The sequence below is a fragment of the Staurois parvus genome, unplaced genomic scaffold (genome assembly GCF_062004578.1).
Source record: "Staurois parvus isolate SC_StPar_1 unplaced genomic scaffold, SC_StPar_1.0 ptg000668l, whole genome shotgun sequence".
Taxonomy (NCBI): domain Eukaryota; kingdom Metazoa; phylum Chordata; class Amphibia; order Anura; family Ranidae; genus Staurois; species Staurois parvus.
In genome coordinates, this window is record NW_028318464.1 from 4117400 (window position 1) to 4132816 (window position 15417).

The following is a 15417-nucleotide window of genomic DNA, read 5'->3' on the forward strand; positions in this document are numbered from 1 at the left end:
ATTAGAGGGTTATTACACTGAAGGACAGGGATGATGATAGTCCCAATGATTGGAGGGTTAATACACTGAAGGACAGGGATGATGATGATGCTCTCAGTGATCGGAGGGTTAATACACCAAAGAACAGGGATGATGATGCTCTCAGTGATCAAAGGGTTAATACACCGAAGGACAGGGATGATGATCCTCTAATAGATCAGAGGGTTAATACACTGAAGGACAGGGAAAATCATGCTTCCAGTGATCAGAGGGTTAATACACTGAAGGACAAGGATGATGATGCTCCCAGGGATCAGAGGGTTAATATAATGAAGGAGAGGGATGATCATGCTCTTAGTGATCAGAGGGTTAATACGCTGGAGGACAGGGAGGATGCTCCCGGGGATCAGAGGGTTAGTATACTGAAGGACAGGGATGATGCTGCTCCCGGGGATCATGAAGGACAGGGATGATGCTCCTCCCGGGGATCAGAGGGTTAATACACTGAAGGACGGGGATGATGCTCCCCCCGGGGATCAAAGGGTTAATACACAGATACAGATGCAGGTTGCCAGGATGCGGCTGCGCCCTGCGCTCATGGTTCAAGGTTCTGTGCTGAGTGTGAGTAGGAAGCATGCGCATGGCAGCAATGTGGGGGGCGGGGCGGGCAGTGATCCAGATGAGGAGTACATTCCGGTTGTGATGACAGGTGACAGTGTGCCGGTTACCAGAGCGCTCCGTATATGTACACAGAGAAGATGGGCACGGAGAGGAAGGACTCCGCCGGGCTCCAGCCTGGACACAACTGCTTCTATTACTTCGCCTATGGCAGCAATTTACTGAAAGAGAGGATCCTGCTGGACAATCCTTCCGCTTCATTCCACAGCATTGCTCTGCTCAAGGTGCTCTCTGATCTTCTGGACAACCTGAATTAGAATGCAGGGTGGGGGTACATGTGATCCCGGGGGGCCCGGCACGGGGTGCTGGTAGTGCAGACTGTGTGGGGGGTACATGTGATCCCGGGGAGCCCGGCACGGGGTGCTGGTAGTGCAGACTGTGTGGGGGGTACATGTGATCCCGGGGGGCCCGGCACGGGGTGCTGGTAGTGCAGACTGTGTGGGGGGTACATGTGATCCCGGGGGGCCCGGCACGGGGTGCTGGTAGTGCAGACTGTGTGGGGGGTACATGTGATCCCGGGGGGCCCGGCACGGGGTGCTGGTAGTGCAGACTGTGTGGGGGGTACATGTGATCCCGGGGAGCCCGGCACGGGGTGCTGGTAGTGCAGACTGTGTGGGGGGTACATGTGATCCCGGGGGGCCCGGCACGGGGTGCTGGTAGTGCAGACTGTGTGGGGGGTACATGTGATCCCGGGGAGCCCGGCACGGGGTGCTGGTAGTGCAGACTGTGTGGGGGGTACATGTGATCCCGGGGAGCCCGGCACGGGGTGCTGGTAGTGCAGACTGTGTGGGGGGTACATGTGATCCCGGGGAGCCCGGCACGGGGTGCTGGTAGTGCAGACTGTGTGGGGGGTACATGTGATCCCGGGGAGCCCGGCACGGGGTGCTGGTAGTGCAGACTGTGTGGGGGGTACATGTGATCCCGGGGAGCCCGGCACGGGGTGCTGGTAGTGCAGACTGTGTGGGGGGTACATGTGATCCCGGGGAGCCCGGCACGGGGTGCTGGTAGTGCAGACTGTGTGGGGGGTACATGTGATCCCGGGGAGCCCGGCACGGGGTGCTGGTAGTGCAGACTGTGTGGGGGGTACATGTGATCCCGGGGAGCCCGGCACGGGGTGCTGGTAGTGCAGACTGTGTGGGGGGTACATGTGATCCCGGGGAGCCCGGCACGGGGTGCTGGTAGTGTGTGTAGTCAGTGTGTATCTGGCTGTATTGTGTGGGTGATGCTGGTGCATTCTAGGAAAGGCTGATGTACAATGAGTCAGCAGCTGATCGGTGAGTGCAGCATACACACACAGTGTGCACAGGGATCACAGGGACACCCCAATGGTCCTTCTTTATAGGAGAATTACAGATGTATGTGTAGCTGTGTACTGTAGGGTGACAGACAGGGTCCAATAGATTTACAGCTCACATTTATTTGAGCCTGGGTTCACACCAATGTGATGCAGGAAACACTGCGAATCCTGTGCATTTCCCGCACCACATTGCAATTGCATCGCGTTCATGTGATCTGGTGTGGGTGTCAATGATAAATTAATGACACCCCAAAACAGAAAAAAAAGGCAATGCGATTGCCAGAAATTAGGTGCGGATTTAAAAAAGGGTCCTGCACCTTTTTGGTGCAGATGCAATGCGATTTTTACCCATACAAGTTGCAACCTTGGAATGCCAGGATGGAGGGGGGCAGGATCAGCTAGCTCTGGCTCTTGGCTGCATGTTGAGAGGTGGAGCCAGCTGTCCATTTTACCATGATGCTTCCTGAGTTTGGAGCGGCTCTGCCCCATCAGCTGATAGCGGTTAATTGCCCGCCATCAGTTGGCTTTGGGTCACAGGAGAGCAAAAGTATTTGTACCTCTCTGATGCACAAGAGAAGAATGGCCAAAAAAGCCATACCTCTCTATTAAAGAATTGCTATGTTACCCTAGGTTCACATTGATGCATCTCTGCCAGCTCCCCCTCCTGATATGCAGGGATCAGGTCCATGCAGCATATCTGAAATTGCAGTCCACAAGGGAATTGCAATTGTAGTGCAGTTCCCAGTGTGGGAACGATTTCCAGTGCATGCGGTGTACCATTAAGATTATTGCACCGGCATGCATGCAGTGCACTTTTCTGTGCAGTTGACTGCAGCTGCTGGAACAATTGTGGTCCTGCAGTGGAAATCACCTGCACAGATGTGAGCCTAGCCTTACAGAGAATATTTATAAATGGTAATTGTGCCTAAGCAGTTTCCTGAAAGATCTACCTATTTGCCCAGAACGTCTCTTGAAGGATAGCAGTACTCTTCTTGTTATGTGTGTGCCTCGGCAATTCTGTGTCTGCATCCCCCTAGCTGCATATCTGCAGTGTGAGAAGTAAGGTACTGATGCCTGTTACTAGTCTCGGGAGATTTGGTGATGCCACTATTGTGCTGCTCACGGTTCTCCTTGCTGGAGGCTCAGACATGAGGATTTGTGTCCTGATCACCTTGATCTCGGAGAGTAAAAGTGAAAGAAAATCCCAAAGTTTGGTTTGTCACCAGAACAGTAATAGAGGGGAAATCTTCCAGTTGGGACACTAGTTCTGGTGAAAACCAGGGATTTGTTCACTTTGGGGGGATTTTCTCTTATTTCCTGTTTTGGCTATGGGGCAGGAAGTGAAGGGAAATCCCTACAATGGGACACAGATGGTCAAAAAAATGACAGGGGTTATAACACTCTGTGTATCACCTGAGGCCAGTCACTAATCCAAAATAAAAAAATGCTTTTCAGCTTTATTATCTATAAGAGAAATCATGATACATTTGTATTTTTTAGAAATGCACATTTCACTTTGAAGTGCAGGCCAGTGGACTGGACTTTTCCATCCCTCACACTGATAGAATAGCCTGTCCATGTATTGATAAGCCTGTGGTTTGTGCATCTGCCCCAGTCATCTAGATTTTGGCCATCAATCAGTGGAGCATTCTGGTCTGCTCTCTGCTGTTGTTCTGTTTTTGCATTTTGGAGAATGAACTTCTTGTTCTATAACATTTTTCATAAATCCAGGGTTTTCTTTCAGCGGAAACGTAGGGGAATGCAGTTCCACCACCTCCAACACTGAATGTATGTAATGCCTAGGGGTGCTAAAGGGTCTATTGTTGCTGGGGAGGTCTATTGCTGCTGGTGGGGGATCTACTGTTGCTCAAGGGTCTATTGTTGCTGGCTGCTGGTGGATATTTTTTCATGAGGAGGGGTCTATTGTTAATCAGAGTTCTATTGTTGCTGGGTGGATCTATTGTTGCTGAGGGTATGTTATTGCAGGGGGTCTATAGTTACTGGAATGGATCTATTGTTACTGGGGGTATTTTTGCTGTAAGAGATATATTGTTGCTGGGGGATGTTTAGTTGCTGGGAGGGATCTATTGTTGTTGGGTGTTCTATAGTTGCTAGGAAGGTCTGTCTCCCTGTCTCTACATTCACTTGTTCCACTGTGTCCAAGGAGAAAGGCATAGTTATCACCATAGGACAGGACTAAAAACACATCTTCCTATCGTCATCTCTAATAAATTGGGGGGGGGGGGGGGCAAAAGAATTAGTAATTTACAAAAGATAGTTTGGAAGAAAAAGAACCATTAATCTATCAATTCAATTCACAGGAAGTTACAGGGACACAGTATTTGTGACAGGATAACCAGGTGGTAATTCTTTACTTGCTGAAAATAAATGTAGCTTGAAAAATAAAACAAGTGCAGCTATCACTTCTAGGGACTGGTTAGCTGCAATATATAAAATGTTTGTTCTTGGGTTTAGACATCCTTTGATTTGTATAACGATTTCATGTTGGCAGTAAATGATCTATAACACACAAACGTAATGAGTCAAAAGGGGGGTGTTCAGTCGTAGTGATAATTAAGAGACTTTAACTGGACAAGTCAACCAGCAGCCATGAATATTGCACGAATGATTGTCCGTTTTTTTTTTTTTTTACATGCTAGTCTCATATTGAAAGTGAAGAGGTTACTAAAGTTACGAAAATTCTTGTATGACAGAATAAAAATTTGGAAGTGATGTCCTGTATTGTATTTTCAGATGAAAACTTACCGATTAAACGAAAATCGTATAATCTGGTATCGTACAAGAAAAATTTTCATGCTCGTCACTTCAAATAATTTCAGACAAAAGCTGTGTACTAACAATCAGATTATCGTACCATTGCTTTGAAAGTGGTATTTGTCATACGATTTTCTGTATGTGTGTACTAAGCTTAAGGCTGGAATTAGATGGGTGGACAACTCAGACAGGACAATTGGCAGAGCGATTGGGCAGCACAGTGGTTAGCACTTCTGCCTGGCAGTATAGGGGTTGTTGGTTCAAATCCCAGCCACAGCACCATCTGCCTGGAGTTGCTCCAGGCAAACTGTGTGACCTGCGTGGGTTTCCTCCGGGTACTCCGGTTTCCTCCCACACTCCAAAGACATGCTGGTAGGTGAATTGGATCCTGTCTAAATTGTCCCTAGTATGTGTATGTATGAATGTGAGTTAGGGACCTTAGATTGTATGCCCCTTGAGGGTTAGGGACTGATGTGAATATACAATATACAGTTGTGGCCAAAATTATTCAACCCCCACTGAAATTGAGTGTTTTGGCCAGTTTGACATTGCTTTTGATCATTCAGTCATCTTGCTTACATTTACATTAAAGAGGCACTTGTAGGTCAGACAAATATAACATAACAGTTATAATGAAATAACCACAAATGTCTTTTCTGTGCTCACAGCATTATCAGTTTTATTCAACCCCCAAGTGACATTCAATCTTAGTACTTAGTACAGCATCCTTTTACAGTTATAACAGCTTTTAAACGTGAAGCATAGCTTGACACAAGTGTCTTGCAGCGATCTACGGGTATCTTCGCCCATTCTTCATGGGCAAAGGCCTCCAGTTCAGTCACATTCTTAGGCTTGCGCACTGCAACTGCTTTCTTTAAGTCCCACCAGAGGTTCTCAATCGGATTTAAGTCTGGTGACTGCGATGGCCACTCCAAAATGTTCCAGCCTTTCCTCTGCAACCATGCTCTAGTGGACTTGGAGGTATGCTTGGGATCATTGTCCTGTTGAAAGGTCCAACGTCTCCCAAGCCTCAGGTGTGTGACGGACTGCATCACGTTTCCATCCAATATCTCCTGGTACTGAAGAGAATTCATGGTACCTTGCACACGCTGAAGCTTCCCTGTACCTGCAGAAGCAAAACAGCCCCAAAGCATGATTGACCCTCCACCATGCTTCACAGTAGGCAAGGTGTTCTTTTCATCATAGGCCTTGTTCTTCCTCCTCCAAACATAGCGTTGATCCATGGGCCCAAACAGTTCTAATTTTGTTTCATCAGTCCACAGAACACTATCCCACAACTTTTGTGGTTTGTCCACATGGCTTTTGGCATACTGCAGTCGACTCTTCTTATTCTTTGGAGACAGCAAGGGGGTACGCCTGGGAGTTCTGGCACGGAGGCCTTCATTACGCAGTGTGCGTCTTATTGTCTGGGCTGAAACTTCTGTACCCACATCTGACAAATCTTTTCTCAGTTCCTCAGCAGTCACACGGGGACTTCTCTCCACTCTACGCTTCAGGTAGCGCACAGCAGTCGAAGTCAGCATCTTCTTTCTGCCACGACCAGGTAGCGTTTCAACAGTGCCCTTTGCCTTGAATTTGCGAATGATGCTTCCTAAGGTGTCTCTTGGTATGTTTAACATCTTTGCAATCTTCTTATAGCCATTGCCCTTCCTGTGAAGAGAAATCACCTCTTCTCTTGTCTTCCTGGACCATTCTCTTGCCTTCACCATGTTTGTAACCACACCAGTAAATGTCTAGAAGGAGCTGAGTATCACAGTCATTTTAAAGCTGCCTAATTGGTGCTTATTATGCTTGATTGCTGCTCGGTGACATCCACAGGTGTTTTCAATACCTGATGGAAAGCACCTGTATGAACCTCTGTTCTTCAGAGTGGTAGTCTTTAAGGGGTTGAATAATTGTGGCAATGAAGAAACCACATAAGAACCATTTACTACTGTATTACATAAACAATTGATGTCATTTTAGTTGCATTTGGGTAGTTACAACGTCCTTGTAGGATTTGATTCTGAATACAATTCCAAATGTACACTATAGTCCCTAAACCCCTTTACAGCATTGGGGGTTGAATAATTTTGGCCACAACTGTATATATGTAAAGCCCTGTGTAAACTGATTGCGCTATATAAGTACCTGAAATAAATAAATACATTTCTTCCTATTTTCATAAGATCCTAATGAGTGCCAGGATCTTTTGTGTTGCTTGGCCAATGTTGACAGTGGTGACATAGAAGATAGGGACCCTCCTACAGGAAGTTTTTCCATTAGATTGGAAAAGTCCCTGAATGATGACAAATTATTCTGACTACATAAAGGAACTCCATATCTTTAGCTAGTACAGAAAAAGTCTCAGGCAAATGGCCCATAAGTCTCAGGCAAATTCGAAGCAGGTTTGCTTTAAAGTAACTCTATCACAAAAAATAAAAAGGGACACAATCAAGTGAGTCATAATTGGAGTCCACCTTATTTTGCAAAGTATATTAACCTTTTCTCTGATGTCTTTAGGCCTGTCACCAGACATGCTGGGTCCTCTGTACCTATACTTCAGTACTTGTTGGGTCCTCAGTGATGCAGAGAGTGGCATTGACGTCATTCAGTGGTGTGGTACTGTGGTGGTGCCTTGGGGGCAGATCCATTATGCCTGTACTCACAGTGTGTCCTCTGTCTTTTGAGTTGAATGACGCTGGATGTCTTGCATACTTGTTTCAGGCTGGAGGCCCTTCAAGTATTGAAGCCATTGGATCTGCATGATAGCCATGCAAGTAGTGCAAGTAGCATTTTCAGAGAGAGAAAGAGCAAGTGCATCAGAGTCTGTGGCATCCTGTAGTACAATTTTAGTTATAACAGATGTTTCAGTTATTGATAGATGGTGGAGAATTAAATCACCAGACTGTTTTCTTATTGAGACCTCTCTTGATGGAATATCTGTGGTTGAGGTTCTGGGTTGTTATTTTTGCCTGGGTCATTATGAGGGGCTTCCACTCCCCTTGTTAGATATTTAATTTGTTTTGAGTTTTAGAAAATGGAACTTGTATGATGTAGATGTAACTTGTATGATGTAGATGCAGGAACACCCAAAATTGGGAATTATTACACAGAGATCTCATTGTTGGAATATCCGAGATGCCTAGGAACCTACAGTTGCTGACTCAGCCCAGAATGTTTCACACATATCTGAAATATCACTTTTGCGTGGACTGATTATTTTAATTAATAGAACGGGTAAATAAGAAAGCACAAGCATTTAAAATCAATTATAAACATATCTCCATATCTTCAAGAATAGTTCTGTTATACAGAGTAATTAGTGTTAAAAGGGCTGTGGAAGTGTAGGTAAAATCTAGGAGCCTGAAGACTCTTAAGCTGCCCATGGACTTGTGATGTGCTCATTCATGCTTTCATGATCCACCTATCATTAATGTAATATGTCTAGAAAAGTTCTCATTTGTCCAGGTCATAGTGTAACTAGAAAATGGTCACATTCAACTGGATTTGTTCTTTAATGTTTAAGGCGTTTCACAGCTTACGCAAGGAGCTTCTTCCGTTTTGAAGGAGTTCATGAAAAGGAGAAGCTGCTTGCATAGGTTGTGAAACATCTGCAACATTACAAAACTCATCCGGTTGAATGTGTCTAACTACTACTAGATGTGCTTCATACAAATTATCTGCTGAACTCTTCCATCATTTTATGTAAATGGAGAAGAGCAGAGAGCAATATCAGTTTATCAGGATAGGTTTTCCGATTGTCTAAACAATGGATCCCTCTAATACTGGCTGGCCAAACTGAGTCGGGTACCATCCACAGTTTGAGGCCATCGTGATCCAGTTGAAAATGAGCATATCAGCTGGATGTCATATCTGCATTACCCTTAAGTAACATTTTCTGAAAACACTAGAAAAAGCATTAGAACATTTGGGGGTTCTGTTGAAATTTTATGTGCATGTGGATGTGTCCAGAGAGGAGTATTCATAACTAATCTTCATATGCTTTTAATATTAGGACTTCAGGCTTGCATTTGGGAGCCACAAAGGCAATCGGAACAAAAGGTGGCATGGAGGAGTGGCTACAGTGGTGGACAGCCAAGGGGATGAGGTCTGGGGAGTCGTCTGGAAGATGGACATCTCCTGCTTGGACTCTTTAGACATGTAAGTGAACAAGGCCATTGTAGGCAAATTTTGTCATGCTGTGCTATTTATTAATGGCATGGTGTAGGTCAGCATTAAAAACTGACTGAAAATAAATTGGTTTTCAAGGCTAAAGCTGACCACAGATGGGGAGATTTTCTTCTTACCTGCAACCACAGTCGGTATTGATGGGGAATCCGTCCCATAGAGCCATTGTGTTCTCCCAGCGGGGGATGCTATTGTGAAAGGAGCCTTAGGAAGCATGCTGTATTTTTGTATATCTTCCCCACTAACCGTTTCAGCAGACTGAGGGAGTGTGGCCACAGGGCCATTTTTCTTTAATTTCCTCCATGTTTGTAACTTTTTTTATACATGTAGTACTTTTGTACTATGTTGCTTTGTGCTTTGTAAACCTATCTACAAAGTCGGGCAGAGGGTCACCCCACTGTCCCCCACAGCTGTCAACATAGCTAGCATGGAGATGGGACTGCTTAACAAACAGCACTTCTTTAGGCTCCAAGCACTTGAAGGAGGCAAGGAATAGCAAGAGAAATGCAGAGGGGGTAATAAATCCAACATTTAACAGTTGTCAACAGAATATGAGGTGAGGGGAAATCTTCCAATGGGCATACCTGTTCTGGTGACAGCTGTCAAAAAAGTATATTACTCTAACTTTGTAGAAGTTAACTCTGCCTGTTGCATTTCTCAAGTGTGGATGTGCCATATCGGACCTATTGCCGTAGAAGCTGGAGATCACTGTAGTAGGCTCCGTTCAAAGAACACTTTGCATTTTCATAATGAATATAAAACATTCTCTGATTGAACAATGAAGGGGGGGGGGGGGGGGGGAATGTGATGTTACCATCCAATCAGAGAATGCTTTACATTTATTGAGAAAATGCAAAGTGTTTCCTGAATGGAGCCCATGCCAGTTGAGTGACTTCCAGTGGTCACTAATGGAAGCTGCTCAGTACAGGACCCAGAAGCTAGTGACAGCCACTGGACTAGCGCTGCCTGCTACAGTGATTTCCAGCTTTCACAGGGATCGGCCAGGTATGGCACATTCATTCTTATATATGTCCTGCTTGCAAAACAGTCCATACCTAAACTTCAGCTTTAACCCTTTCCTAATCAAAAACTAACTAAATCAAAAAGTTTGGTCTTTAAATCTCTTTCATGCATTTATAACACTGTTGCAAGTCCAGATAAGATAACTTTCTACCTATATATAGTAGTCTAATAAACAAATATTTTCTGATATATGAATGCGTTTGCTTAACCGATATTATTTTCTGAAACTGTATTTTTTGTTTCTTCCAGCCAGGAGGGGGTTGCTGGGGGTATATATCAACCAATAGAGATCAATGTCCAGACACCAGAAGGAGAGCTGGTTTGCCGATGTTATCAGATGAATCAGTGTGTGTATGGGCTGACATCCCCTCAGTACAAGCAGGTAATCTATTGGGGCTCAAAATACATAGATAGCAACTTGTAAAAGTCAAAGGTATTTTACGACTGGGATTTTTCTGTCAAAATATTAATGAGCATAGGGTAGTGTGAAATCTGAACTCCATCAGCTGATACAAGTCTGCTTTTGGAACAGTATAGTAAGGCTCTAATGCTCCCTTAGTCTTATAAGAAAGCTTACCTGTAGGTAAAATGAATATCTCCTAAATGTGCACCGTTTAGGAGATATTCTCTTTTCTAAAGCCGGCTCAAGCACGGGAGTGACGTCATCATGGCCCAGCCTGTCAGACGGCCGGAGCTCGCAAACCCAGAAGGAAGACCGTGTGAGGATGGAAACCACTGCAGCAATGACAATGTGCTACTGGAGGGCTTGTTTTCTGATAAGTTCTTTATAATGTGCTAGTATGCGATGTATACTAGCACATTATGACATTACCTTGCAGGGGACTTTTTTTTTTTTTCCTGCGGTTTACTACCGCTTTCAATAAAGACAGTTTTTTGGCATGATCAGTCATATTTTCAATTTCATTCATCAATGCCAAAATGTAATAATTTCTGCCAGGTTATGTACTGTATATGCACTTGTATGAACACTATGAAGCAGATATTTTTTGGGCACATTAATTATAATTTAGAGATTATTTGCGTATATACAGGTTTTATATAATTATACATGGTTCACAGAGGTAGATACAGCGGGCAAGCACTTGAGATATTTGCATTGCACTTTTTGATATATACATTTTTGGATTGATCTGGGAACACATTATAGTGTACAGCTGCAAAATCTTTGGTTTTAGTTTGGGTAAGACTCATGGTTAGGTGGGTTTAGTGTAGAGAACAGAGACTCAACATTTATTCTTAACCCTACTGAACACCTTTGGGATGAATTGGAATGCTGATCATGAGTTAGGTCCTCTAATCCAATATCAGTATCTGACCTTAAAGTGGAGGGCAAGTCAAAACCTAACTATGCTCAAAGAATATGTAAACCCAACATTTCAGATTCCTGATATGTGTTTGCTATACCATGTACTTGTATAAAAACGTATCCTGTTTTTTGTAATGCTTCCTTTTTGTAAAATTCCTGGTTTTCCTGCCGGTCCCTCTGCTCTCCTATTAAAAGCTGATCACACTAGCCACACTAGGCAGGAGAGCACATAGGTCAGCTTTCTAGCTGTGCTGGAAGATAATCCATTAATCAGGCTTGTGCTAACACGCCCCCCCCCCTTTTCTCTGCACAGCCGATCACTGGGAAGATCAGTGTGCAGCAGTTTCGCCTCCCCCAGCTCTTTATACAGCTGAGAACAGAGGGTATGCAATCACTTATTTAACCCCTTGGCGCCGGCGCCTCACGGTCCTTTAAGGGTATCAGAAGCCGAGAGGCGGACAGGGTTTTAGGGTCATGTGATTCGCTGTCACGGCGGTCACATGATCTGGAAAGGTCTCGATCACAAGAGGAGATTGGGACCTTTCCATGAGTACCGGCTATGTGTGCTGGGAGCGTGCAGGGTGCGCGCTCTCAGCACATTTTCCTTAATTGCACGCAAATATGCGGCCCCTCAGCGTCAAAGCCCAGATGCCAAGAGGCTGCACATTTGTGTGCGCTCGGCATGAAGAGGTTAAGAAACAGGGAAAAAAAATTGTATTTATAATGTTTTTTATATGTATACAAAATGTTTTTGCCTTTCATTTCTATTTTAAATTTAATGGGTTGTTTTTACAAGGTGAGATTTTACATATGCTTCAAATCTACTCCCACCCCATTCTAAAGCTATTCTATGTACCCTGTAAAAAGAAAGATGCCTATACTTGCCTATTCTGAAGTCACTCTGGTCCGGTCACTTGAGCTTTCCAGCACTGGCTTCATTGTAGAGGAGAGATCGCTGACAATGGCTGCAGAACCTGGGCAATGATATCACCCATAAGCTCATTATAGGGCATCCGTTGTTGGCTGTCCCTCCTCTATATTGAAGCCGGCGCTGGAAGCTGGTCATGTGACTAGAACAGAGCAACTTTAGAATAGGTAAGTATAGGCATCCTTTCTTTTACATGGTAGATAGAATAGGCTTAGAAAGGGAGTGGGAGTAGATTTAGACTTATTTTTGACTTGCCATCCACTTTAAAAATGCTCTTTTGGACAGAAGGAGCATTGATTCCAACAGACATACTCTTAAATCTTTAGGAACGCCTTCCCAGAAGACAGGAGGCAGTTAAAGCACAAGGGGGATGCAGGTTCATAGAAAAGGCCTATGGGACTAATTAGGATATTCAACAAGCTCATATAGGTGTGATGGTCATGTTTCCACAATACTTTCGGGTTTTTTGGAAACAATTGAGTACTGACGTGATACTTTTTTTGGGGTTGATTTACTAAAGGCAAATATACTGTTCACTTTGCAAAGGAAGTTGCACTTTGCTAGGGAATTAGGGCACAGTGAATGAGGTGAAACACTGCTGACTTCCATCTTCTAAGCATGTGCAAGCAAAAATTGCCCCCCCCCCCATTTTTTGCATGTGAATTGGTGTTTGCAAAGTGAAACTTCGCCACATTCACTAAGCTCTGGTGGTGCACAGTGCAACTTCCCTTGCAAAGTGAACAGCCTATTTGCCTTTAGTAAATCAACTCCAGTGTGTATGTTATGACATGTAAGTATTTATTTAATAAAGACAAATGGGCTGTTCACTTTGCAAGGAAATTTAGCTTAGTGAATGATGTGAAGCTCTGCTAACTTCATTTACCCAGTCACGTGTAAGCAAACATATTTTTATATTCTCCTTGCAGGTGACTGGGTATTCTTGGCAAAAGGGAATTTTTACCACCTTGACTAAGCTAAGTAAAATTTCCTTGGTAAAGTAAACACCTATATTAACCTTTAGTAAATCAACCCTATAGTGTGTGCTTTTAAAAAGGAATGCATGTAGAGGTTTATGAGTGTTGAAATCAGTGGCACCGCCTGTCACAACACATAAAAACTAATTTAATTGCTTATGTAATAAATGCTGTATGTTCAAACATAAATGTTTGAATGAAGCCTCGTTCTCATGTGCAAAAGCACAGGCAGATTTTGTTCTCTTTACGTAATTTATTCCTATATAAAATGTTAAGGTGACTCAGCCACCTTGCCTGTTCAGGTTTCCTTTGTAAGTTGCTCTTTTACCTTCCCCACCCTGTATTGATACAGTGACTAGTTTAGGCAGATGATATGTTTGCACCAGGAGAATTAAAACTGCATATATGTGTTTTATTTGACAGGTCATGTGCATGGGAGCAAAGCAGAATGACTTACCACTTCAATATCAGAAGATGTTAAGAGAGTTGGAAACCAATAATTACTCAGGTCCAATGGCCATCATGGACAGACTGAAAGATGCATTACAAAGAGTACAAGATGATGGATGATTTTCACATAAATTGTAGCATCTTTATTTCAGTTTTAATTTGGGATGATTTTACAGTTTAAAGTGTTTCCCATTTTAATGAACATCTTGAGGGTTGTTCTTTTTTTTTTTTAAATATGCAAAAAAATATTTATTTTAGCATCTTGCCTGTTTCACCTTTCTTATTCTGCAATCAGGAAATAAGTTGAACCTGTACAGTGGGGATTCTAATGAGTCAATTGCATACATCCCAACTGTCCCTGATCCCTCGGGACTGTCCCACTAGTTAATTATAATTCTGGGGTCCAGCAGATTGGGGCCAAAGAATTCCTCCTACACATTGGGACTATTATTTGGCAAAAGGCAATTGTGAGCTTTAACATATAAAAAACAGCTTTATTGGCACAAATACATAAGAAGCAAATAAAACCAGTACAAATTGTGGCTCTATAGTACATGTATACATTTTATAAATAGTCATAAGACCTTGACCATGGTAGCAAAGATGCCTAGGTACCCAACACTTTTCGAAAGCAAATACTGGCAGTCTTCTGTTCTTTTTTTCACTAGGGGGAGATTTGGGCAGCATTCTGTTCTCCTTCAGAAAAAGAAATATAAAGCCCTATTTCGAAAAGTGTTGGGTGCCTAGGCATCTTTGTTACTATGATGGTCTTTTGACTATTTACAAAATGTATGAATGTGCTATAGAGCCGAAATTTATACTGGTTTTATTTGCTTTTTATGTATTTATACCAATAAAGCTGTTATAATAATTTTTTATATATAACAGCTCTAAATTTGTCTTTTTTCCAAACCATAGTCCCAATCTGTAGGAGGAATTATTTGTGTGTTTTATTGGAGGGATGATGACCATGCCATAGCACTCTATCATACTGTTTGTCCATATTTCATAACTTAACACTAGTGCGTGGCCGTTCCAGCACCTGGCTCTGGATCTCAATTGTAGGATAGACATAGAATTCGTGAAAAGTAACTAATGTTATTAAAAAAAAAAAATCACCAACTTCCGCTTTAGTTTTTTGAGTTGCACCAGAAAATGAATAGTATCTAAATGTGGAATTTTCCTTCACTTTGGGAATCTTTCCCATCACTTTTTGCTGTGTCTTCATTAAACTAAGTGGGTAGAAATTTCCCCAACAGGGAGCACGAACTGCAAAAAAAATGTAGGTTCTGACTTCTCCCCACTCCATCCAAGCTTCAAAAACATCTTTTGGCTGGAGTTTACTTTCAGTGAACTAATGCACTATACCAGAATAAAAAAACCTGAAACTTTGGGAAAGCAGGCTGTGTACCCCTTCTGATGCTTTTCAAGACTTCATTTTCAGTAATGACTGCAGTGTACCTTTAATTATTCAGGGAGATTGAGACAAATATGAAAACTGCCATTGCTGACCCGCACCTAAAAATATGAGCTACCTGCTCTTAAGCTGACCTTCTGACTCCAATAGTTTGTAAGTTGCTGACCCAAACCAAGTATGTAGGTCAGAAGTTCTAAGTCCATGTGGGTTTCTGCATATTTGTTCTGGTACATTGACTTAGGACTTATTGAGGCCAAATGATTAGCATCATACTCAGAAGCCTTCCTATTTCAGTTTTTCTGTAAGGCTCTTTTCACACAAAGGGTCCAATCAGGTCCGCCTGTCAGTTTTTTACATAGACCTGATCAGAGCCTCCAT

At 43.3% G+C, this 15417-nt stretch overlaps 1 protein-coding gene across 2 annotated transcripts; it reads left to right on the forward strand.

The window, feature by feature from the left end:
- Positions 1 to 632: 632 nt before the first annotated feature.
- Positions 633 to 14744, forward strand: GGCT (gamma-glutamylcyclotransferase). Of its 2 annotated transcripts, none has more exons than XM_089651964.1 (4): positions 633 to 881; positions 8748 to 8893; positions 10193 to 10325; positions 13125 to 13588. In XM_089651964.1, exons 1-4 carry the CDS (start codon positions 723 to 725, stop codon positions 13197 to 13199), a joined length of 513 nt encoding a protein of 170 aa, XP_089508090.1. In that variant the 5' UTR covers positions 633 to 722; the 3' UTR covers positions 13200 to 13588. The 2 variants fall into 2 exon arrangements, with proteins under 2 accessions (XP_089508090.1, XP_089508089.1); XM_089651963.1 differs by lacking the exon at positions 13125 to 13588 and adding an exon at positions 13596 to 14744 and having other exon boundaries at positions 638 to 881.
- Positions 14745 to 15417: the final 673 nt, after the last annotated feature.

Bases quoted from the DNA above. Each gene is read 5' to 3' on its own strand.
- GGCT (XM_089651963.1), top strand. From the start codon at position 723: ATGTACACAGAGAAGATGGGCACGGAGAGGAAGGACTCCGCCGGGCTC. The intron at 8,894-10,192 runs GTAAGTGAACAA...TGTTTCTTCCAG, and splicing joins TGCTTGGACTCTTTAGACAT to CCAGGAGGGGGTTGCTGGGG. The intron at 10,326-13,595 runs GTAATCTATTGG...TTTATTTGACAG, and splicing joins CATCCCCTCAGTACAAGCAG to GTCATGTGCATGGGAGCAAA.